The sequence below is a fragment of the Saccopteryx leptura genome, chromosome 2 (genome assembly GCF_036850995.1).
Source record: "Saccopteryx leptura isolate mSacLep1 chromosome 2, mSacLep1_pri_phased_curated, whole genome shotgun sequence".
Lineage (NCBI taxonomy): Eukaryota > Metazoa > Chordata > Mammalia > Chiroptera > Emballonuridae > Saccopteryx > Saccopteryx leptura.
This window is the reverse complement of record NC_089504.1, coordinates 368,593,340-368,618,448: the sequence shown is the minus strand read 5'-3', so window position 1 is coordinate 368,618,448 and position 25,109 is coordinate 368,593,340. Positions and strand designations below refer to the sequence as shown.

Sequence of the window (25,109 nt, the reverse complement as noted above, 5' to 3'; positions counted from 1 at the left end):
AAATTATACAAGGAAAGGAAACATGGGCCATTCTGCAGAACACAATGGATTTTGAACTCTTAGTATGAAAAAAGGATGTACACTATTCACTATTTCATGAATGATTTTAATATTGATTGCTTGTTGAAATGCTATTTTTGATATATTGAGTTAAATAAAATATATTCTAACATAATTTTACCTGTTTCTTTTTTAATGTGTCTAATAGAAAATTTTAAATTACATGTGGGGCTTGCAATATATTTCTATCGCACAGTACTATGATTTCACCTTTTTTAAACAAACAAACAAAAAAGCTGACCAATCGAGGGATAACCAACCAACATAAATGCTCTAATTATTACTTACTATTCTCTTGGACAGAAAACTCTTTCTGACTTGAATTTTTCTTGGAGTTCTGAATCTTTTATTTGCTATTATATAAAAACATACCAATTTATCAGTAGGGACAGCAAGAAGGGAGTCTTGACTGGTCTTTGTCCACAATTGTTTTAAATAGGCTGAAAATATGTGTGAGCAGCAGGTGGACACTACCTTAGGTTAGGCAGCTGGGCATGTGCAAGCCAAGGACTAGACATTCCCCCTGAGCAGGTTCCAGACCTGGGAAAAACAGCCTCGGCAGAAGGTGAAGTGAAGCACACAGTGAAAATGTAGGGTCAAGTGAAACACACACGCTGAATGGAGGGGCCCGTCCTTGCCCAGTTCCCTGCCTGGCTCTCAGCATGCCAGACAGAAAGTGTCTGTCTCCCAGGAAGGGGATTAGGGACAGTATAGGCCTAAACAGCTTTAGGTGACAATCATCCTAAAGTGCAGCTTCCCAAGTGACAAGCCCTGCTACACAGGCAGAGCCATCCACAAGCTCTTTAGTTCCTCCTCTTGGAGCACGCAAGGCTGGCATGCATCACTAGATGTGAGGAGAAAAGGTCTCGAGACCGTAGCAAAGAGTAAACTTAGAGAATTTAGAGATAATGTTGAGAAGATAAAGAATTTCTGAATACTGTAACTGATATCCTCAGAGGGACAACAGTAGCACATTGTATCCATAATGCAAGAATAGGAAGCCATGAAAAAGAAAGAGACTAACACCAGTATGATCCAGACAGGACAAAAAAAGAAGGCTAATGACAGATGGAAGGACACATACAAATGGGTTAAAGAAATAATAATAACAAGCCTGACCAGGCAGTGGCACAGTGGATGGAGCGTCGAACTGGGATGCAGCAGACCCAGGTTTAAAACTCCAAGGTCGCCGGCTTGAGCGCAGGCTCACTGGCTTGAGCGTGGGTTTGCTGGCTTGAGCGTGGGATCATAGACATGACCCCATGGTCGCTGGCTTGAGCCCAAAGGTTGATGGCTTGAGCAAGGGGTCACTCCTCTGCTGGAGCCCCCCTCCCCCTCCCCCATCAAGGCACACATTATGAGAAAGCAGTCAATGAACAACTAAGGTGCTTAGTTGAAAAAGAATTGATGCTTCTCATCTCTCTCCCTTCCTGTCTGTCTATCCCTCTCTCTGTCAAAAAAAAAAAAAAGAAAAAAAGAAAAGAAAAGAAAAGAAAGAAATAATAACAAATAAAGAGCTGTCTGCACCAGACGAAGAAAACAATTTGGGATGAGGCTTGTGAAGAAGAAGATATAAAAAGCATAGGATGAGATAGGCAAAACTTCTAAATTAGAAGTCCTTTTTGCCTCCTCTAAACACACCAGTGCTCAGCTGGAAACAAGGGATGCTGAATTAGTTGGGCCACACCACACAAGAGGACAGGTGTTATCGCATCTTTCCATTGATATCTCCATGAAACTGAGTAAAGTTACATTACCTGGTTCAGAGGTTGCAAGTAAACTGTCGTATCAAGTGATATGTCAAATCACAGCAACAAAAAATATATACCTCCTGTATCTTTTAGATAAGTGGATTTGAAAAATGGGAGTTCAAAACATTTTCTGGACTTCTGTGAAGTTTCAGTAAAACAGACAATATAAAAGGCTATTGATATCGTATGCAACTATAAATTAGTCTTTGACCATCTGTATGTTCAGCAGTGCAAATGTACATTCTGGCAGATTCCACACCATCTAATAAACTTCTCATCAAAGAAAGTAAAAAGAAATGACCAGCTAATGTTCTGCATACTTTGTACACACTTCTAAAAAGGTATATCATTTGCTTACCTGTGATATTGAGCTTTTCTTTCTAAAATTTTATTTATTGATTTTTAGAGAGGAAAGAGAGAGAGAACAAGGGGGAGAAATCCATCAACTCATAGTAGTTGCTTCCTGTATGTGCCTTGACCAGGCAAGCCCAGGGTTTTGAATCGGCAACCTCAGCGTCTGAGGTTGACGCTCTATCTGCTGCGCCACCACAGATCAGGCAAGCTATTCATTATCAAAGTTTTTGGTCACTTTTCTATTAAAACTTGTAGAAGCACTTAATAAAAGTTTTAACTGTATAGAAATGGAAGAAGTTGGCCTCCTTAGACATCTGCCTATAACTATTATTGTTCCTGGTTATTGGAAAGATTTAAAATGTTAGCCTATCATAAAATTTTATCTTTAAAGTGGAATACAAAAATAATGTTTTTTCCCCAATCTGGAAATACACTGAGGATGAGAATGGAGAAAAGGAATGTAGTAAAATCGATATTATATGTTGTTCCTCCACAACTGTTTGATGACTTCTGAATATAGGTAGTATTTGCTTAATTAGTGCTACTGTATTTACATTCTCCTTGTAAAAAGTTTTATATTTAGGCATCTTAAGAATATAGAGCCTGCTTGGTGGTGGTGCAGTGGATAGCCGCGTCGACTTGGGATGCTGAGGTCTCAGGATTGAAACCCCAGGTTTCCAGCTTGAAAGCTGGCTCAACTGGTTATGGGGTCACCAGCTTGAGCATGGGACCACTGAAATAATCCCAAGGTTGCTGGCTTGATCCCAAGGTCATTGGCTTGAGCAAGGGGTCACTGGCTCAGCTGGAGCCCCTCGTTAAGGCACATATGAGAAATCAATAAATAAACAACTAAGGTGCTGCAGCTATGAGTTGATGCTTCTCGTCTCTCTCCCTATCTTTCCTTCTCTTTCTCTCTCGCAAAAAAAATAAATAAAAAATATATATATATTTCCGGGATCTACCGGAAAGTTCTGTCCGTTTTTGGAATAAAACAAAATACAAATTTTTCTTACTGTCAATAAACTTTATTAAATAATATAATTGCCATTATTATTAATGATTTCTTGCCAGCGTGAGGGCAATTTGTATATCCCATTTTTGAAAAATGTTTTATCTTTTGATGTAAAAAATTGAACCAGTGCTTGTTTGATATCTTCTTCATTTTTGAATTTTTTGCCCTTCAAAAAATTTTGCAAGGACAAAAACAAATGATAGTTGGAGGGTGCTAAGTCCGGGGAATATGGTGAATGAGACAGAATTTCCCAGCCTAGTTCTGCAATTTTTTGACGAGTCCCCAAAGCAGCATGTGGCCTGGCATTATCATGATGCAGTATGATGTTCTTCCTATTGAACATCACCGGCCTCTTTTCCTGGACTGCTGTCTTTAAATTATCCAGTTGCTGACAATACTTCGCCGAACTGAGCTTTTCGTTCGGTTTTAAAAGCTCATAATGTATTCGTCCTCGAACGTCCCACCATATAAACAATGTTCTCTTATTCAGAGTCAAATTTGGTTTAGAGGTGGAAGGGCTAGGTTTTCCGGGTTCACAATATGCCCTTCTCCTTACGATGTTTTCGTAGGTAATCCACTTTTCATCCACAGTTATCATCCAATTCAAGAAGGGCTCGATTTTGTTCCGAGCAAGCAGAGATGTGCATATGACGACTTGATCATCCAAATTCTTCTGACTTAATTCATGTGGCACCTATCTTGAATATTTCCACACCAATCCTATCTTCCGAATATGGTCCAAAATGGTTTGCTGAGCTGAATTAAGCCTTTCTGCGATCTCTGATGTTGTCAGAAAAGGATCTTGCTCCACCATGGTCTTAACAACATCGTCATCGATCAAAGATGGTCACCCAGAACGTGGCTTATCAGAAAGGTCGAAATCACCTGTTTGGAATTTTTCAAACCATCTTCTGCATGTCCTATCAGAAACTATACCTTCACCAAACACTTTCAATAAATTTCTACATGCTTCTGTAGCATTTCTTCCTTGTTGAAATTTGTATCAAATACAGTGGCATAAATGAACTTTATCAGTAGCCATGGGTACACTATCGCTTCACACATAAGACTAACATGAATCAACTTTGTTTTAGTTAATTTGCTATGTCAGTATGTATACATTAAGTGATAAAAATAGAGAGGCACTTATGCGCCAATAAACGTGCTTACATGTCAAAACTTGTTGTGATAGAAACGGACAGAACTTTCTGGTAGACCTGAAGCATAGCCTACAAAATTTAGGCATCTAATAAGTTTAAAAAGATTAAAGATTAAAATAAATTGTTCTATCAGAGATGAAACATTATAAAATATTGTTATATTTATTTAGTTAGTTCTACTATTAGTGATTACTATAACTGCTACTGTTAACTAGTTTTACTGTTTTGTTTACATAGTATCAGTAATGTTTCAGAAAAACAAATATATAATTCTGAATAAACATTTTTCATATTTTTATGTTAAAGTGAGAATTATGATTACCTCTATTATAGCTATCTATCATCTATCTATCTATCTATCTATCTATCTATCTATCATCTATCGAGTATGCTACGTCTGTACCAGATTGGCTCTCTAAAAAGCTGGTCACTGTAAGGGAAGAAACAACATAAGTTTTCCCATATCTGGCAGGCACAAGTTTTGGGAATGAAAAGAGTGCACTATGTGTTGAGTACAATGAATAAAAACAGACCTCCAACAAAGCACATCACTAGCAAGTTTCAGAATACCAGGGAGAAGGAAGGCTCTGAAACCAGCTCACACACAGAAGCCTCAGGATCAGGATGGCACTGAACTTTTCAGCTACAACGCTGAAAATTTAGAGTATTTATTACAGTATTTAAAGAAACCTTTTATGTTTTCAATATTGTCTCTGAATTTACAGGGGAATGCATTTCAACATGGAAGATCGCATCCAGTCAAATCATCAATCTAAAGATCAAATTTACAGAAATAACGAAGACATTTTCAGATAGGCAGAAGCTAGAAAATGAACTTCCTATACATTCTTTATTAAGAAGCAATTAGAGAATATACTTTAGCATACTGCATGAACCAACAGGAAGCCAAGAAAAAGGACCCAGAAAACAGCAGATTCAAAACGGTCAGTGAGGACAGGAAGACCTGTAAGGACAGAGGTACTGAAGGTCTGGAGGGAAACCAATCCAGACTAAAACCGCAGAGAGGGAGTTTGGAAGAGCTTTAGGAAAAAAAGAAATCAATGGATTTAAAAATAGTATTTGGAGGCAGCAAGATGGCGATGGAGTAGGTGGACGTTCCAATTACCACTTCCCAAAACCAAAGTGGATTACAATTTAATTTTAAGAACAATCATCTGGAAAAACCGACTTTTGGCTAAACCAAGAGGAATCTATAACCAAAGAACACCGAAGAAGCCACACTGAGACTGGTAGAAGGAATGGGAATATGAAGAGGGCTGCCCAGCTCCCGTGAGTGAGCAGTGGTCAGGAGGGACTCGCATGGTGGTGGGGTTTCACTGGAGGGGGGGTCCTGGGCGCCAGGACCGAAGCCCAGCCTGCAGCTCTGGAGCCTAGAAGGGGCGTATGGTCAGTATTTAGCTATGAAACAAGTCAGGATACTGTTTGTGAGAAAGAGACAGACTTCTCAGACCCAGGGTTCATCTTAAAGGGATCACTCAGAAAACCTCTTTCACAACCACTCTCCCAGGGCTCCAGGGGATGGGGATAGCTGAGAGGACCGGAGTGGCAGGAGGAGAGTGTAATCTTGGAGTCACAGGGAGAAGTACTGTGAGGGTCAGTCACCCTAACCCCTGGGCTGAGTCACTACCCAAATCTAAAGTGAATAATTTTCCTGGAACTAGCAATACCAGCAAAGGGAAGCAGGTCACCAGCCAAATGGAAGCTCTTCTGCTACACTCAGAGCAGAGTCACTTAGAAGCAGGAAGCCTGTCAGGGATACAGTATTGGGTGCTGAGCTCTGAGCTACCACCCCATCCCCACCCTGCTGAGTACTTGCTGGAGGGTGGGTGGCAGAAAGCTGAAGTGTGGTCCCATCTGTGGGGGCAGAAGCCAGGAGACAGCCATGGCTGCGGCCCAAGTGCGTCAATGCAATTCCGCCTGCAGGAGTGAGGTGGAGGCTGGAGAACCAACCCAGGCTTGCATACCGGCCTGTGAAAGCAGTCCCACCCACAGGGGTGGGGTAGAGGCTGGGGACAGCGAAGGCTTGCAGACTGGGCAGGTGTGCACAGTCCCACCCACAAAGGCAAGGTGCCTCAGTGACCACAGCAGCAGGCCAGCACCAGCAACCACCGTGCCTGAATGCCTGAGGAGGCAGCGATGGTGGGGGTGAGCTTGGGGACAGACTGAACCTCAGGAACACAAAGGCCACATCCATTGGACTACTGTGGCCACATCCTTCTTAGGGCTGAAAAGAAAGAAAAATATAAAATAAAATAAAATAAAAAATAAGGTTAGATAGAACAATACCTGAGGGTAAGAGGCAAGCCACATCCAATACCTTACCTAATCCGTGCTTTACTGTACGAGCCCAACAAGTAGCCACCAATAAGTGGCAGCAGAAAGCAACACTTAAATTAACATCCTCTAGGCCAAAAGTAGATAAAAGCCAGCCTAAGTAGATGTTAACAACAGCACCTGGGCTCAGCAGAGGCAGCCACAGGATCTGGATCACCTGTTGCTTCAAAAAGATAATAAGGGCCAGTTACAGGCAGCGACCCCCACTGGTCAAGAAGTTCCAGGGAGGGCACATTAAGAGGCCGGATATGGATGGCATCAGTTCAGGACCTAACAACCCTTGTTAGAGTGACATCTTAAGGAAGGGCTACTCACACTTGACCCAGTTAAAATATAGAAAATGGAAAAGTGGCTCTACTAGTTAAGGATATCAAACTCAAACAAGCCTGCAAACCACAAACAGAAACAATGGGAAGACAGAGGAACATAAGCCATATGGATCAACAAGAATAATCCCCAGAAAAAGATCTGGATGAAATGGAAGTAATCAAATTCCAGATGCAGAGTTTAAAATAATGATTGTTAGGATGCTTAAGAATCTCAAAGCTACAATGGATGGACTTAATGAACACCTAAATAAAGAAATTGTAAGCATCAAAAAGGACACTGAAATTATAAAAAAAACAACAGACAGAAATGACAAACACAGTACCAGAAATGAAGACTACACTAGAAAGAATTAAAAGCAGGCTGGATGAAGCAGAGGATTGAATCAGTGACTTAGAGGACAAGATAAGTGAAAGCACAGAAGCAGAACAGCAAAAAGAAAAGAGGATCAAAAAGTCTGAGGAAACTCTAAGAGAGCTCTGAGACAACATGAAGAGAAACAACATCTGTATAATAGAGGTTCCTGAAGGAAAAGAGAAAGAACCTGTTTGAAGACAATATAGCTAAAAATTTCCCTGAATTGGTGCAGGAAAGAGTCATACAGGATCAAGAAGCAGAAAGAACCCCATTAAAAAAGAACCCAGAGACCTACACCAAGACACATCATAATCAAAATACCAAAGCTAAGAGATAAAGAAAGAATACTAAAAGCAGCATGAGAAAAGCAGTCAATCACCTACAAAGGAGCCCCCATAAGGATGACAGCCAACTTTTCAACAGACACACTTGAGGCCAGAAGGGAATGGCAAGAAATATTCAAAGTAATGCAGAACAAGAGCCTACAACCAAGGCTCTTTATCCAGCAGGGCTATCGTTTAAAATTTAAGGAGAAATACAAAACTTTCCAGACAAAACAAAACAAAACAAACTCAAGGAATTCATCACAACCAAATCAATGCTGCAAGAAATGATAAGGGGCCTGCTGTAGACAAAACAAAGCAGGAAAAAAATCTAGTAAAAGAGGAATGTAGATTTAAAGGAAAAAAATGGCAATAAACAACTACATATCAATAATAACCTTAAATGTAAAAGGATTAAATGCTCCAATCAAAAGACATAGGGTAGCTACATGGTTAAGAAAACAGGACTCATACATATGCTGTTAACAGAGAGCCACCTCAGAAAAAAAGATACACAGACTGAAAGTAAAAGGATGAAAACAAATATTTCATGTAGATGGAAATGAAAAAAAAAGCTGGGGTAGCTATACTTATATATGACAAAATAGACTTTAAAACATAGACTATAGTAAGGGATAAAGAAGGACACTACATAATGATAAAGGGAGCAATCCAACAGGAAGATATAACCATTATAAATATCTATGCATCTAATATAGGAGCACCTAAATAGATAAAGCAGACTTTGATGGACATAAAGGGCGATATCAACAACAATACTATAATAGTAGGGGATTTCAATACCCCACTAACATCATTCGATACTAAAGAAAGGAAATTAACAAAGAAACTGCAAAATTAAGGGACACGGATCAACTGGATTTAATAGATATCTTCAGAACCTCTCACCCTAAAGCAGCAGAATATACATTCTTTTCAAGTGTTCATGGTACATTCTCTAGGATAGACCACATGTTAGGGCACAAAACGAGCCTCAACAAACTAAAGAAGATTGAAATCATATCAAGCATCTTCTCTGACCACAATGGCATGAAACTAGAAGTCAACTACAATAGAAACACTGAAAAACATTCAAACACTTGGAAACTAAACAGCATGTTATTAAATAACGAATGGGTCAACAATGAGATCAAGAAAGAAATAAAAATTTCCTTGAAACAAATGAAAATGAGCATACAACAACTCAAAATTTACGGGACACAGCAAAAGCAGTCCTGAGAGGAAAGTTCATAGCACTACAGGCATACCTCAAGAAGCTAGAAAAGGTGGCCTGAGAGGGGCTGTTGAGCTGCATAAATGGAGGCACCGGGCCTGGACCAGCGGGGTGGGGGCGGTGCCCGCCTCCGGGGCCTGGGGTGAGGGGTGGGTGCCCCGGACACTGAGGGCTACTGCTGACTCACCACGTTTACACGACCTGAGTGTTGAACTCCGATTATACTGTCTGTACGTTGCCTCCCCTTGGTCAGCCTGAGCCCCGGGGAGTAGGGGAGTGTGACTGGCCTCTCGCACTGCTTTGTCCCCAAAATAAACTACTGAAATCAAACTGCATTTCACACGTGTTTATACAATGTTGCTAAAAGTTTGTCACCCTCCCAGTCTTTTAATAAAATGGCTTTACCTTTTTGAACAAAAAAAAAAAAAAAAGAAGCTAGAAAAAGCTCAAATAAACAACTTAATCCTGCAACTACAAGAACTAGCAAAAGAACAGCAAGTAAAGCCCAGAGGAAGTAGAAGAAAGGAAATAATAAAGATCAGCGGAAATAAATGACATAGAGGCTAATAAAACAATATAGAGGACCAATGAAACCAAGAGCTTGTTCTTTGAAAAAGTAAACAAGATCAATGAATTTTTAACCAGATTCACCAAGAAAAAAAGAGAGAGGACTCAAATAAATAAAAATAGAAGTGAGAGTGGAGAAGTAATAACTGACACAGCAGAAATACAAAGGATTGTAAGAAAATACTATGAAGAACTGTATGCCAAAAAAATAGACAATCTAGATGAAATGGACAAATTCCTTGAAACATACAATCTTCCAAAAAATCAATCTGGAAGAATCAGAAAACCTAAACAGACCAATTACAACAAATGAGATAGAAATAGTTATTAAAAAAACTCCCAACAAACAAAAGCCCTGGGCCAAATGGCTTCACAGGCGAATTCTACCAACCATTCAAAGAAGAACTATCTCCTAACCTTCTCAAGCTATTTCAAAAAGTTCAAGAGGAGGGAAGACTTTCAAGCCCCTTTTATGAGGTGAGCATAATTCTGATTCTAAAACCAGGCAAAGATAACACAAAGAAAGAAAATTATAGGCCAATATCCCTGATGAATTTAGATGCTAAAGTTCTCAATAAAATATTAGCAAACCAGTCCAGCAATACATAAAAAAAAAAAAATCATACATCATGATCAAGTGGGATTTATTTTGGGGAGGCAAGGCTGATACAATATTCACAAATCAATCAATGTGATTCATCACATAAACAAAAGAAAGGACAAAAACCATATGATAATATCAATAGATACAGAAAAGGCATTTGATAAAATCCAGCACCCATTTATGATCAAAACTCTGAGCAAAGTGGGAATACAGGGAGCATACCTCAACATGATAAAAGCCATCTATGAGAAACCCACAGCCAACATCATACTCAATGGGCAAAAATTAAAAGCAATCCCCTTAAGATGAGGATCAAGGCAGGGGTGCTCCCTTTCAACACTCTTATTCAATATAGTTCTGGAAGTCCTAGCCACAGCAATCAGACAAGAAGAAATAAAAGGCATCCAAATTGGAAAAGAAGAAGTAAAACTATCATTATTTGCTGATGATATGATACAGTACATATGAAACCCTAAAGTCGCAGTCAAAAAACTACTGGACCTGATAAATGAATTTAGCAAGGTGTCAGGATATAAAATTAATATTCAGAAATCAGAGGCATTTTTATAAACCAACAATGATCTGTCTGAAAGAGAAATTAAGAAAACAATCCCATTCACTATTGTAACAAAGAAAATAAAGTACCTAGGAGTAAATTTAACCAAGGAGGTAAAAGATTTGTACTCAGAAAATTATAAAACATTGATAAAAGAAATCAAGAAAGATACAAACAAGTGGAAGCATATACTGTGTTCATGGTTAGGAAGAATAAACATCATCAAAATGTCCACATTATCCAAAGCAATTTATAAATTCAATCCAATTCCTATTAAAATATCAATGACATACTTTAAAAATATACAACAAATATTCCAAAAATCCATATGGAACCAAAAAAGAAAATGAATAGCCTCAGTAATCTTGAAAAAGAAGAATAAAATGGGTGGTATCACACTTCAGGATGTCAAGTTATACTACAAAGCCATTGTACTCAAAACAACTTGGTACTGGCATAAGAACAGGCACATAGATCAATGGAACAGAACAGAGAACCTAGAAATAAACCCGTACCCTTATGGACAATTGATATTTGACAAAGGAGGTAAGGGCATACAATGGAGTAAAGACAGCCTCTTCAACAAATGGTGTTGGGAAAATTGGACAGCTACCTGCAAAGAAATAAAACTAGACTACCAATTTACACCATTCACAAAAATAAACTCAAAATGGATAAAAGACTTAAATGTAAGTCATGAAACCATTAGCATCCTAGAGGAAAACACAGGCAATAAGCTCTCCGACATCTCTCACAGAAATATATTTGCTGATTTATCTCCACGCACAAGGGAAATAAAGGACAAAATAAACAAATGGGACTATATCAAACTAAAAAGCTTTTGCACAGCTAAAGACAATATGAACCAAATAAAAAGGCAAACCACACAATGGCAGAACATATTCGACAATACGTCTGATAAGGGGTTAATAACCAAAATTCATAAAAAACTTATAAAACTCAACACCAGGAAGATAAATAATCAAATCAAAAAATGGGTAAAAGAAATGAATAGACAATTCTCCAAAGAGGGCATACAGATGGCCAATAGGCAGATGAAAAAATGCTCAACATCACTAATCATTAGAGAAATGCAAATTAAAACCACCATGAGATTATCACCTCACACCAGTCAGAATGGCGCTCATCAACAAAACAACACATAATAAGTGCTGGCGAGGATATGGAGAAAAGGGAACCCTCCTGCACTGCTAGTGGGAATGCAGACTGGTACAGCCACTGTGGAAAACAGTATGGAGATTCCTCAAAAAATTAAAAATGGAACTGCCTTTTGACCCAGCCATTCCACTTTTAGAAATATATCCCAAGAACACCACATCAATACATCAATGATTCAAAAGAAGAAATGCACCCCCCATGTTTATGGCAGCATTGTTTACAATAGCAAAGATCTATAAACAGCCCAAGTGTCCATCAGTGGACAAGTGAATTAAAAAGCTTTGGTACATATATACAGAATGGAATACTATGGGGCCATGAAAAAGAAGGAAATCTTACCTTTTGCGACAACATGGATGGACCTGGAAACTATTATGTTAAGTGAAATAAGCCAGGCAGAGAAAGAAAAATATCATATGACCTCACTCATTTGAGGAATCTGACGAACAATATGAACTGAGGAGCGGAATAGAGACAGAGGTGGGATCAAAGGGACCAGAGGAAGGCCCTGGCCGGTTGGCTCAGCAGTGGAGCGTCGGCCTGGCATGCAGAAGTCCCGGGTTCGATTCCCGGCCAGGGCACACAGGAGAAGCGCCCATCTGCTTCTCCACCCCCCCTCCTTCCTCTCTGTCTCTCTCTTCCCCTCCCGCAGCGAGGCTCCATTGGAGCAAAGATGGCCCGGGCGCTGGGGATGGCTCCTTGGCCTCTGCCCCAGGCACTAGAGTGGCTCTGGTTGCAACAGAGCGACGCCCTGGAGGGGCAGAGCATCGCCCCCTGGTGGGCAGCGTCGCCCCTGGTGGGCAGAGCGTTGCCCCTGGTGGGCGTGCCGGGTAGATCCCGGTCGGGCGCATGTGGGAGTCTGTCTAACTGTCTCTCCCCGTTTCCAGCTTCAGAAAAATATATATATAAAAAAAAAAGGGACCAGAGGGAAAGTGGACAGATGGAAAGGGGATGATAGGATGATAGGATGGGACAAGAGCAGAAAAGCAAAACCTGGAGGGAAGGGGGGAGGGTGCTGCAGGGAGGGGGACAGGGGGAATGTACTGGGGAACATGGGGAGGGGAGGATATATTCGGGGGTACACTAGAATCTATGTAAACACAATAAATTAAAATAAATTTCATGTTAAAAAAAAAGGAAACCCTTCTGCAATGCTGGTGGGAACGCAGACTGGTACAACCACTGTGGAAACAGTATGGAGATTCCTCAAAAAATTAAAAATCCAACTGCCTTTTTACTCAGCCATCCCCCTTTTAGGAATATATCCCAAGAACACCACTGATTCAAAAGGAGAAATGTACCCTCATGTTATGGCAGCATTGTTCACAATAGCTAAGATCTGGAAACAGCCAAAGTGTCCATCAGTGGATGAGTGGATTAAAAAGCAGTGATACATATACACAATAGTACACTATGGGGCCCTGAAAAAGAAGGAAACCTTACCTATTGTGACGACATGGATGGACCTGGAAACTATTATGTTAAGTGAAATAAGCCAGGCAGAGAAAGAAAAATATCATATGACCTCACTCATTTGAGGAATCTAATGAACAATGTGAACTGAGGAACAGAATAGAGACAGAGACAGGATCAAAGGGTCCAGAGGGAAAGCAGACAGAGGCAAAGGGGATGATAGGATCGGATCAGAGAAGGGAAAGAGATTGGTGAAATTATACACACATAACACAATGTTATGGAGAGCAGGACAGCAAATACTGGAGGGAAAGGGGGAGGGCATTGCAGGGAGGGGGGAAGGGAGATGTGGAGGGTAACACGTTGCAGGGAGGGGGGAAGGGAGATGTGGAGGGTAACACGTTGCAGGGAGGGGGAAAGGGAGATGTGGAGGGTAACACGTTGCAGGGAGGGGGAAAGGGAGATGTGGAGGGTAACACGTTGCAGGGGGGGGAAGGGAGATGTGGAGGGTAACACGTTGCAGGGAGGGGGAAAGGGAGATGTGGAGGGTAACACGTTGCAGGGAGGGGGGAAGGGAGATGTGGAGGGTAACACGTTGCAGGGAGAGGGGAAGGGAGATGTGAAGGGTAACACATTGCAGGGAGGGGGGAAGGGAGATGTGGAGGGTAACGTTGCAGGGAGGGGGGAAGGGAGATGTGGAGGGTAACACGTTGCAGGGAGCGGGGAAGGCAGATGTGGAGGGTAACACATGCATTTGGAGGGATACTAGAATCTATGTAAACACAAAAATTAAAATTTAAAAGATAAAAAAAAATAAAAATAGTATTTGACTATTTGGAAGTATAATTGATACATGACACACATAATGAAATAGGTAGAGAAAAATTAAAGATCCCTACACAGTGATACTAACTAAACAAGTGAAAATAGGCAATTACTATTTCTAGGGGGAAAAGCTGTACAAGAAAAACATAATTTTAATAATAGACTGCTCAGCAGGAAACAGTATATATAATGTCATTATGAGACCAATACTTACTGTTAATGAACCATACTCCCAGTATAATCATAGAGAAGTGTTAGAAGGTACAGGAAAAGTCCTACTTCCACTAATGGGAAGTAAGCAGACAATGACTATGCATCTAGAAATAGCAGTATGAACATATTTAAAGACATGAAGGTTACCATATTTCCCCATGTATATGATGTACTTTTTAAAAAAAAATTTGGGGTCTAAAAACTGGGTGTGTCTTATACAGTGGTTGTAGGTTTTTTTACTTGCATTTCCTGCTTTTCTGTGCTTGTTTTTGTGCTCATTGTTGAAGACAGTGATTCGTCATCAGACACAGATGAGGACAAGCTAATGGGAGTTTTGACAATGATGAGTATGAATTCTGTGATAAATAAAACTTGAGTTCAATAACTTTATGTGATACAATTTTTTTAAATTTCAGGCCCCCAAATTAAGATGCATCTTATACATGGGATCGTCTTATACATGGGGAATATGGTAATATCACAACAGAGGTATTCTCTAGGGCATGGGGCACAGGGTGATTACTGTTTTTCACTGCAATCTTTCAATATTTGACTATAACACTAAGCATATAAATACTTTTAAAAATAATGGACAATACTGTGGTGATTGCAGAGGGGGTAAGGGAAGTGGAGGAGGGGATGGGGGGATAAAAGGTAATGAACAAAGACTTGACTTGGGGGGGTGAACACACAATATGGTGTACAGAGATGTGTTGTAGAATTGGGCCCCTAAAACCTGTAATATTAATAATTATGTTAACCAATGTCACCACAATAAATTCAATAAAAAAGTGATACAGATTTCTAAAGCTCACTCCCAGAAATTCTTTTTTTATAAATGCTTTTTTTTTTTTTGAAAGAGAGCGCGCACGAGAGAGAAGCATCAACTCACAGTTGCTTTGCTTTAGTTGCTCATTGATTGCTTCTCATACACGGCTTGACCAGGAATCAGACCCCATGCTCAAGCTGGCAAGTTGGTGATCTTGGGGTTTTGAGCAAGTGACCTCAGCATTCTGGGTGGATGCTCTATCTACTGCACCACCACTGGTCAAGCACTCCGAGAAGTTCTGGTTCAGTAAATCTCAGGCTGGTAATCAGTAATTTTCAGCCTCTCAGGTGATCCCAAGAGAGAGGCCTAGGACAGTAACATAATTTATTTAACAAATTACAGGCAAACTTGAGACTAGACTAGTAGGCTCCTGATCCCAGGTGACTGTCTTCTTTATACCACTTATCTAGCCTTTGTAACCTTACAGTAGCCCTAGCAGATTTCAAGAATTCTCTTTAGAATCTTGCTTCAAAAATAGAAAAATTATTGGCAAATTTTGGAGCAAAATCCACTATATGGATTCATCTGTAAGCCTGTGGGGCAAAGAGGAAAGCTATCAGGTAAGAAGGTGAAAATTACTGCAGTCCAAAGGCCTGTGAGCCTGTGAAAACAATGAAAACCCAAATTGTTTTAAAGGTGAAAGAAGTGGCGAATTTGGCAGTAAAGACAGGTAGGAGCAGCAAATGAAATTTCTTATCCAAAGATCCGGAAGAAAGGATGATATGTGAAGATTACCTTTGAATCCGAATGCTTTGATCTGAGAACCCTTGTGTGTCGATCATCACGTCTGCCTCATCCAGGACAAACACACGAATCTTAGTCAAATCAATTAGTTTTTTCCTTAAACACCAATCCAGGACAGTCCCAGGAGTGCCAATTATAATTTGTTTGGTGATGTCAGTGCTTCTGGGAACTAGGGAGAAAAGGGTTTGAAGGGCTCCTTCAGACACAAACAACCCACCATGCAGGGCAATGCAACACAGCACTCTTAAGCTCAAGAACATGTCCTGATGACTCTCCAAGTGCAAACCCCAAGGTCACTATGGTTTTTAATTTTAAATTAGTTTCTGAGTTTCTAGTTTTATGGTAATGATAATCTGCATATTTGATTCATTTTAATAGCCACCCTGCAGCAATCCCACTGTCCTATAGAAATATTGGCACAGCTGTGAAACCCCTCCAAACCCTCCCCAATGGAAAACCACCAAAATGTCTATCAACGGGTTACATGAAATGAATGATGGCATATTATGCGGCTGGTCAAAAGAATGAAGTGGGGCTCTATGTACTAACATGGAAAGATGCTCAAAACATGTATGTTTCTGAATATTAAGGAAAAAATACCCCCGTTTTTGTAAACTCTCTAAGGAAACAAATACATACACGTACATTGGTAAGCATATGAATTCCAAAACAAAAGAAAACAAAGTAAAAAACAAATGATTGATAACAAAGCTGTAACTATCTTTGAAGGGAGAGTTTTGGAGGGCAAGGAAGAACAACTTTCACTTTTTACCTCCTAATCTGTGTTTTAAAGATTTTTTCCCTGCTATATATATGTAATACTTTAATAAAAAAAAAACAGTAAAAGCTTTCTGTACCAACTACTGAGCTTCAGAGAAAAGGATATATAAGACTATCCTCTTGCCCGATGTGGGAATTGTAGAAATAAGGGTCCTTATTATTAAGGTTTCTTATTATAAGAAAGCAGAGAAGTTATATAATATGCTTGTTAGAGGTGGAGTCAGTATTTAAAAAATCAGCCAAGACTGGCTTACTGGCACATACTTGGATTCCCTCGAATGGCATACATCACTTGCACATCCACACAGAATTCTCCCATCTGTTCAACCACACGGCCGGTTTGCAGAGCCAATTCATATGTTGGAGCCAGGCAGAGGCACTGTGAGATAGCAAGAAGGGGGAGGAGAAAGGTTTGTATAAACTATTATGCAAATTTGACATACAATTAAAATTTGTACAGGGAGAAATACAGAAGTAAACTTGGAGAGACTAGTTGAATAAAATATTTTAAACTGAATACAACTTAGCAGTTAATAGACCTGGTGAATGCTGAGCCTGGCAGGGGAAAGAGAGCTAAAGGAGGAAAAATTGATACCCTTTGCATACTCCTCTCAGAGGGGTTATGAAGACACACAGGTGACTGGTCACCCTTTTGTTGGTGGGGGAAGAATGGGATGTAAAGAGGTTGGTAATCAAAAACGGGGAAATACAAGACAAATTTCAGCCAGAGTGTGACCCTCATCACCTCCTGCCAGCTATGAAGTCTGCCTTTCCAGAACACTCCCTGTTGATCTGATCCATCCCGGGCAGGATATTCCCTCCAGCTCTTCCACTTGTTATTGTCACCCCGTTTATAAATGGTGCTTGCTGATGAATGAAGATGTTGATGAAAGAAACTGGTGATATTTAATATATACTTCAGTGATAGAGAAGAAAGGCAAACATAGCCAAAGTGTTAAAAATAGTTTCCACACACATTTCTCAAATGCAGCTTTTCATAAAAAATTTTAATTCATAATATCAAACCCCAAATAGAAATTTCCCTGAACTTGTCTAATAAATCAGGTAACATTCTATGTCTGGCTTTAGTTCAGGGGTCTTCAAACTTTTTACACAGGGGGCCAGTTCATTGTCCCCCAGACCGTTGGAGGGCCGGACTATAAAAAAAACTATGAACAAATCCTTGTTTTCCCTACTGCACTGAGTGCACTGCATACTTAGGTATGCACACTGCACATATCTTATTTTAAAGTAAAAAAACAAAATGGGAACAAATACAATATTTAAAATAAAGAAAAAGTAAATTTAAATCAACAAACTGACCAATATTTCAATGGGAACTATGGGCCTGCCTTTTTTTTTTTTTTTTTTTTTGTATTTTTCTGAAGTTGGAAACGGGGAGGCAGTCAGACAGACTCCTGCATGTGCCCGACCGGGATCCACCCGGCATGCCCACCAGGGGGCAATGCTCTGCCCATCTGGGCCGTTGCTCTGTTACAACCAGAGCCATTCTAGTGCCTGAGGCAGAGGCCACAGAGCCATCCTCAGCGCCTGGGCAAACTTTGCTCCAATGGAGCCTTGGCTGCAGGAGGGGAAGAGAGAGACAGAAAGGAAGGAGGGGGGAGGGGTGGAGAAGCAGATGGGCACTTCTCCTGTGTGCCCTGGCTGGAAATCGAACCCGGAACTCCTGCACGCCAGGCCGACGCTCTACCACTGAGCCAACCGGCCAGGGCCTAGGCCTGCTTTTGGCTAATGAGATAGTCAATGTCCGGATCCATATTTGTCACTGCTAGTCGTAACAAGTGATATGATGCACTTCTGGAGCCTTGAAGCGTAAGTCCCGTGTCACTGGAAGTAGTACTGTACGTGAGCAATGCTGTGCTCACTGACCACCAATGAAAGAGGTGCCCCTTCCGGAAGTGTGGCGGGGGCCAGATAAATGGCCTCAGGGGGCCGCATGCGGCCTGCGGGCCGTAGTTTGGGGACCCCTGCTTTAGTTATTCACATCCCCAGCTTGTCTTGTTGATCAGAGTGTAAGCTTCCTGAGAGAATCCTTGTTTTCCCTACTGCACTGAGTGCACTGCATACTTAGGTACTCAGCTTGTCAAATGAATGAATGAGTCTAGTTTGGAGAAAAGGAGTGATTGCCAAATGTTTTCCGCGAGTGGAAGTTACAATAGGAGCATGGCAAGGACAATCCCATCCCTGCTCAGTCACTCTCTGACACCTGTGACCTTCTGTGAGACATTTCCATCTTCAAGCCTCAGTTTCCTCCTCTGTTAAGAGTGAGGTTGGAGGATCTTCTAGTTCTACAGCCTTTTTTTTTTTTTTTGTATTTTTCTGAAGTTGGAAACAGGGCGGCAGTCAGACTCCCGCATGCGCTCGACCGGGATCCACCCGGCATGCCCACTAGGGGGCGATGCTCTGCCCATCTGGGGCATTGCTATGTTGCAACCAGAGCCATTCTAGCACCTGAGGTAGAGGCCATGGAGCCATCCTCAGCACCCGGGCCAACTTTGCTCCAATGGAGCCTTGGCTGCGGGAGGGGAAGAGAGAGACAGAGAGAAAGGAGAGGGGGAGGGGTGGAGAAGCAGGTGGGCACTTCTCCTGTGTGACCTGGCTGGGAATCGAACCCGGGACTCCTGCACACCAGGCCGATGCTCTACCACTGAGCCAACCAGCCAGGGCCTAGTTCTACAGCTTTTTAAGATGTACGCTCACTTCATACCAAGCACAGTGCTAAAAATGTACACTATTTCATTTCATCTGCATGACAATCCTATGAAGCAAGTATTCATTGATTCACTTATTCAGTGTTTAATGAGTATTCTACAAGCCAGGCACCGTGCGTGGTGTTAGGATTCAGGGTGAACAGAACAAGTACAGTCCATGCCTTTACGTTATCTTTACAGACAAGGAAGCAGATTCAGAGATTGACTACCTCGCCTAAGACATTCTGCTAGTAAGAAGCGAGGCTGGGATTGGACCCAGTCAAACAACAAAGCCTGTGCTTTCAATCACTGTCCCACATTTCTGCCCAACACTTTTCCCATAATTTTATAGAAGAATGGCTATTGTAAATATCATATCATTGTAGCAATATTACTTGTTATTAAAATATCATGGCATTGAAAGCTATCCCATCCCTCTCTCAGCCTTTCTTTACCTGTGGGAACAGTTCTGAGGCGTTAACTCTGCTTAGCATTGCCAAGACAAAAGCAGCTGTTTTTCCTGTTCCAGACTGGCTCTGGGCTATGAGGTTCTGGGGCCTGGAGAAAAGAGGAGACCACTGGGCATAAACTAAATATTAGAGACTAAGAATCACCAAGTTGGAACACCACTACCCTGGAAACTCACGGATGTGCCAGCATCATAGGGAGAGCCATCTCCTGGATTTTGGATGGTCTGTTAAATCCCATTGCATAGATCCCTTTTAGCAACTCCTCCTTTCTGTCAGAAAAAAAAAGAAAAAAAAAAAAAAGAAGATTAAACAATTATCCAAGAAGGCATACAAACAGCCAACAGATATATGAAAAGACGCTCATTTTGCTACCTGTCAGAGAAATGGAAATCAAAACTACAATGAGATACTACTTCACACCTGTTAGATTGGCTATTATCAACAAGACAGGTAATAAGTATTAGAGAGGCTGTGGAGAAAAGGAACCCTCACTTACTGCTGGTGGGAATATAAACTGGTACAGCCACTTTTTAAAACAGTATGGTGGTTCCTCAAAAATTAAATCCAGAACCACTATATGACCCAGCAATCCCTCTACTGGGTATATACCCAAAAACCTCAAAAACATTGGTACACAAAGACACATGCACCCATGTTCATCGCAGCATTATTCACAGTAGCCAAGACATGGAAATAACCAAAGTGCCCTTCAATAGAGTATTGCATAAAGAAGATATGGTACATATATATGTGAATACTACTCAGCCATAAGAAATGATGACACATTGCCATTTACGACAAAATGGGTGGACCTTGAGAACTTTATACTGAGTGAAATAAGTAAATCAGAAAAAGCTAAGAACTACATGATTGCACATACAGGTGGAATATAAAAATGAGACTCATGGAAATAGATAAAAGTGAAGTGGTTACCAGGGGGAGGGAGGTGGGGAAAAGGGGAGTAAAGAGGGACAAATAAACTGTGATGGAAAATGATTTGACTTGGGTGATGGGCACACAACGCAATCAACAGTTCAAATGTTATAGAAATGTTTACCTGAATCTTATATACTCATATTGATCAATATCACTCCAATAAATTTAATTTTCTAAATATAAAATAATACTTAAAGCCCATGATTGTTCAGTAACCTCAGAAATACAAACTTGAAAGGTACACTTCTAAATTAAGCCACTCTGTACTGAGCTTTAAAAGTAATATTTAGAAATATATAATTTATACTTTAATGCGCAATCATGTCTGTAAAATTGTACCCCTAACATAATAAACTATGCTATGAGCCTAGGATAAGAACAGTAATAAAAGCTAACATTGAACTTTCTGTTGAACCAAGGAAAAAAGGAAAAACTCATCTGATATATCAATTTGCTAGGGAGAGTTTTCCATATAAGCAGAAAACTACATGAGACTTATTATTTAATTCTTCTTAATGAATGAAAAACTCTGGTGTTTAACAGCTATTTTCAGAGCAGACAAAAATTTTATTCTGTCTAGGACAGTGGTTCTCAACCTTTCTAATGCCGTGACCCCACAATACAGTTCCTCATGTTGCGGTGACCCCAAACCAAAAAATAATTTTGGTGGCTACTTCATAACTGTAATTTTGCTACAGTTATGATTCGGAATGTAAATACCTGATATGCATTATGTATTTTCTGATGGCTTTAGGCGACCCCGTTGGGGTCGCGATCCACAGGTTGAGAACCACTGGTCTAGGAGCAGAAGACACTATTACCTCATCCTTCTGAGCCAGTATTTTTAAACACTTCTTCCCTGGGGTCTCATGATGGATGTTAGAAAGAGGATAGTGAAGTGGGCTGGAACATTTCCACCTTCAATAACACGCATATTTTGGATGTGCTTAATCGGCAGGTTAATTGGTAGATTACTGGCAGCCCCAACTTTTAATCATCGGTAGGCTTCTCCTTCCATTTAGAAAATGTCTGGACATTGAAATTTTGGACCTTTCCTCTTTATGTAAGTCCACATCAGTAAAATACACTTCTTTAATACCAATTGATAAGTCCCTAGGAAATGCAAACCCATTTGAGAAAGGAATTCATTTTAATACTATTTGAAACTAAATATAATTAGAAAGGTTAAAAGCTTGTAACTTATCTAAAGGGTGTGGGGCAGGAAACGGGTCATCAGTGTCCCCATCTCTGTATTCTGGTATGGAAAGTAGTAATATATGCCTGTGTCTGGTGTAGCTGTTTCCCTTAGCACAGAAAGATTTAAATACTTCACCATCAAAAATGTTCTAAATTTGCTGAACAATTCAGGTAGCTGAGTGTTCCTCTTTGAGCTGTATTTTAATTGCATGCAAAACATACACATTTCACTTTAATATTGAATATAAGAACATAAAGGAGATTCTCATGGTTTCATTATTAGCAGATCACTTTGTTCTGTGCTATGCTTCCCAGCATTTCTCCCACTAAAAGAGTAAAAACACTCACAGCCGCAGCTCTTCAAATGTTTTCACTGAGTATAGTGGAGAGCTGGGATCCTTTTGTAAGACTTCAACTTGGTGACTGGATTCTACTAAAGACTGTTGGATTAACTTGTTCAAGAGTGAATTAGCTGCCAAATCCACTAGAAAAGCAAGAATAAAAGGGGATATTATTGCAGGGAGAAATTCAAGCTTTCTAAATGACAGTAAGTTGCTCCCTCCCATCCAGTGGTATATGTCAAGCAAATGCTCCTACTCTCATCTTTCTGCTATGTAAGTTTCCAGAAAGAATGACATAGCACTGAGAATTCCTCTTTTTCATGAGGACCCAGTTTCTTTCTTTTTTTTTTTTTTAAATTATTTTTATTTATTCATTTTTTAGGGGGGGGGAGGGAGAGAGAGAGAGAGAGAGAGAGAGAAGGGGGGGAGGAGCAGGAAGCTTCAACTCCCATATGTGCCTTGACCAGGCAAGCCCAGGGTTTTGAACCAGCAACCTCAGCATTTCCAGGTCGATGCTTTATCCACCGCGCCACCACAGGTCAGGCATGGACCCAGTTTCTAATGCTCTGCTGTTCACACCAACATCTAGCTTCAAGCAAGTCTACATCCACTATCACCAGGCCTAATGTTTCCCTCACCAGCTGAAAATTCTAAACCCATTCCTACATATTCCATTTCAACTTCTTCTAAATAAATATGCCCCAGTCCTAACTTACTATTTCTCCTGATATTCACTATTTATAAAAAAAAGGAAGCAAAGGCAGTTCTCCAATTGACATTACATTATTCATATTATGAAAGTCATGATTAACTGAAATAATGCTAGTAGATACATGCAAGTGAATCATCTCCTACCTACATCTTCATCATCTTCTTCTGTGTTAATAAAATTACCTAAAAGGATGGAAGAGAAACAATAAACGTAAAGATAAGTGCTAAGTAGAAATATAAAGTGTATTATCCCAGTTTCTCTTGCTGTCTTGACAGCGTGCACTGACAGGAAGGGTCATCCGAGGAACGGGTAAAAAGACTGGGGAAGTGGAGGGCCCTGAATGTTAAATGAAGAGAGCCACATATATTTCAGTCGCTGGAGACATGAGGAAAACAATGTTCTTTATCTGAGGCCAATCTGCATTAACCTAGAGCACTTACCTAGGTTGGGAACTGGAGTCTTCTTAATGCCCGGAAGGTTCTTCCGGGGATGGATGAGATTTGAAAACTATTGAAAGACACAAATTTCAACCAACATTAGGAAGCAAAATGTCAAGAAGTCCAGTGCTACCCCTAACAGGGGCTGGAAGAGATGCAGGAAAGACCGCCCAAATACTGTTTTCTTTACAATGTTAGGTATAAATAGATTCTTTTCAGGAACAGTGTTCCTGTATGAAATTATCCTAAAACTGGAAAAGACTTTCTGTTCCCCTGTATGTGCAGTTCCTCTTCACAGGCCTCTAGTCTAAATGTGGCAGTACCCTGAGGGCTGGGATCACACATGATCAAAGAATGGTGGACAGACAGACGGAAGGAAGATAGCTGAGGCTTAATAGTCAAATTGGCAAAGCAGAAAACTCAGGGTCTGATTGGGACTACCAGCTGCTTTCCCTTCCAGGACTTCCAGATATCTTTATTTTGCCCATTTAAACCAAAGGTCTTGCCCTGGCCGGTTGGCTCAGCGGTAGAGCGTCGGCCTAGCGTGCAGAGGACCAAGGATCGATTCCAGGCCAGGGCACACAGGAGAAGCGCCCATTTGTTTCTCCACTCCTCCTCGGCGCCTTCCTCTCTGTCTCTCTCTTCCCCTCCCGCAGCCAAGGCTCCATTGGAGCAAAGATGGCCTGGGCGCTGGGGATGGCTCTGTGGCCTCTGCCTCAGGCGCTAGAGTGGCTCTGGTCGCAACATGGCGACGCCCAGGATGGGCAAAGCATCGCCCCCTGGTGGGCGTGCCGGGTGGATCCCGGTTGGGCGCATGCGGGAGTCTGTCTGACTGTCCCTCCCTGTTTCCAGCTTCAGAAAAATGCAAAAAATAAAATAAAATAAACCAAAGGCCTTGTCTCTCTAGGTCTCCTTTTTCCGGGCCTTCTTTCAAGTCCTTGCCCCTTGGCATCTCCCCTCCACTACTGGCCACCCTACTCCCCCAACCCCCCGCCCAACGCCCCCCCCCCTGCGTTCACCACCCCGCCCCGCAAATTTCCCCCCGGGAGTGCTGTCCTAGCCCCTGGCCCTCTGCCCTCCAGGTTGGTGGCCATTACGTGGCTGTCCAGGTGATCGCTCTCTGCAGCCCCCGGGTCACTTTCCCAAAGTAACGACGCCATGGCTGTGTTCGCTGCTCGGACCCCAGCACGTGCGTTCGGCTCTGCGAGGCAGGTGGGGTAGCGGCGGCCAATGGGCTTCCTCAGCGGGCGGGGTCACGAGCCGGACCTCCGCCGCCGCGCGCAGGCGCCTAGCTCCGGGGAGGAGGGGGAGGAGGCGGGGTTGTCCGCGGAGCGGGAGGGTTGTTGGGGGTCGGGGGAAGTGGTCGCAGTGCCCATTTGCCCGCTGCTGACTTATGATACGGCAACGGCGGCTCGGGGCTCTGCGCAGCAACAACCTTCTCAATGACCTGAGTTCTACTCCCTTACTCCCTCACTCTCCAGGTAGTTCTCTGGGTCAGGCTAGATCCCCGCCCCGCTTCAAGCTGTCAAGCCCACGTTTCCCCCAACATTTCCACTTCTTCGTGACAAGAAATAAAAAAGGCTGTGAATTGCTAAGAAAGTGGAGAGTCAAAATGGGTACGTTTCACCTGACAAATGAATTCGGACGCGAAAGATACGAAGA

At 41.5% G+C, this 25,109-nt stretch overlaps 1 protein-coding gene across 1 annotated transcript in view; it reads right to left on the bottom strand.

Moving 5' to 3' along the window:
- The window catches only part of DDX25 (DEAD-box helicase 25), a 33,085-nt gene extending 8,455 nt beyond the window's left edge, over window positions 1-24,630 (bottom strand). Inside the window, exons 1-8 of the mRNA XM_066366476.1 lie at window positions 24,545-24,630; window positions 23,451-23,517; window positions 23,154-23,192; window positions 22,306-22,441; window positions 20,001-20,093; window positions 19,810-19,912; window positions 16,908-17,022; window positions 15,855-16,032 (exon numbers count right to left, since the gene is read on the bottom strand). Coding sequence (XP_066222573.1) covers window positions 15,855-16,032; window positions 16,908-17,022; window positions 19,810-19,912; window positions 20,001-20,093; window positions 22,306-22,441; window positions 23,154-23,192; window positions 23,451-23,517; window positions 24,545-24,607 — 794 coding nt within the window. The 5' untranslated portion in view covers window positions 24,608-24,630. The remainder of the gene's footprint in view (window positions 1-15,854; window positions 16,033-16,907; window positions 17,023-19,809; window positions 19,913-20,000; window positions 20,094-22,305; window positions 22,442-23,153; window positions 23,193-23,450; window positions 23,518-24,544) is intronic.
- Window positions 24,631-25,109: the final 479 nt, after the last annotated feature.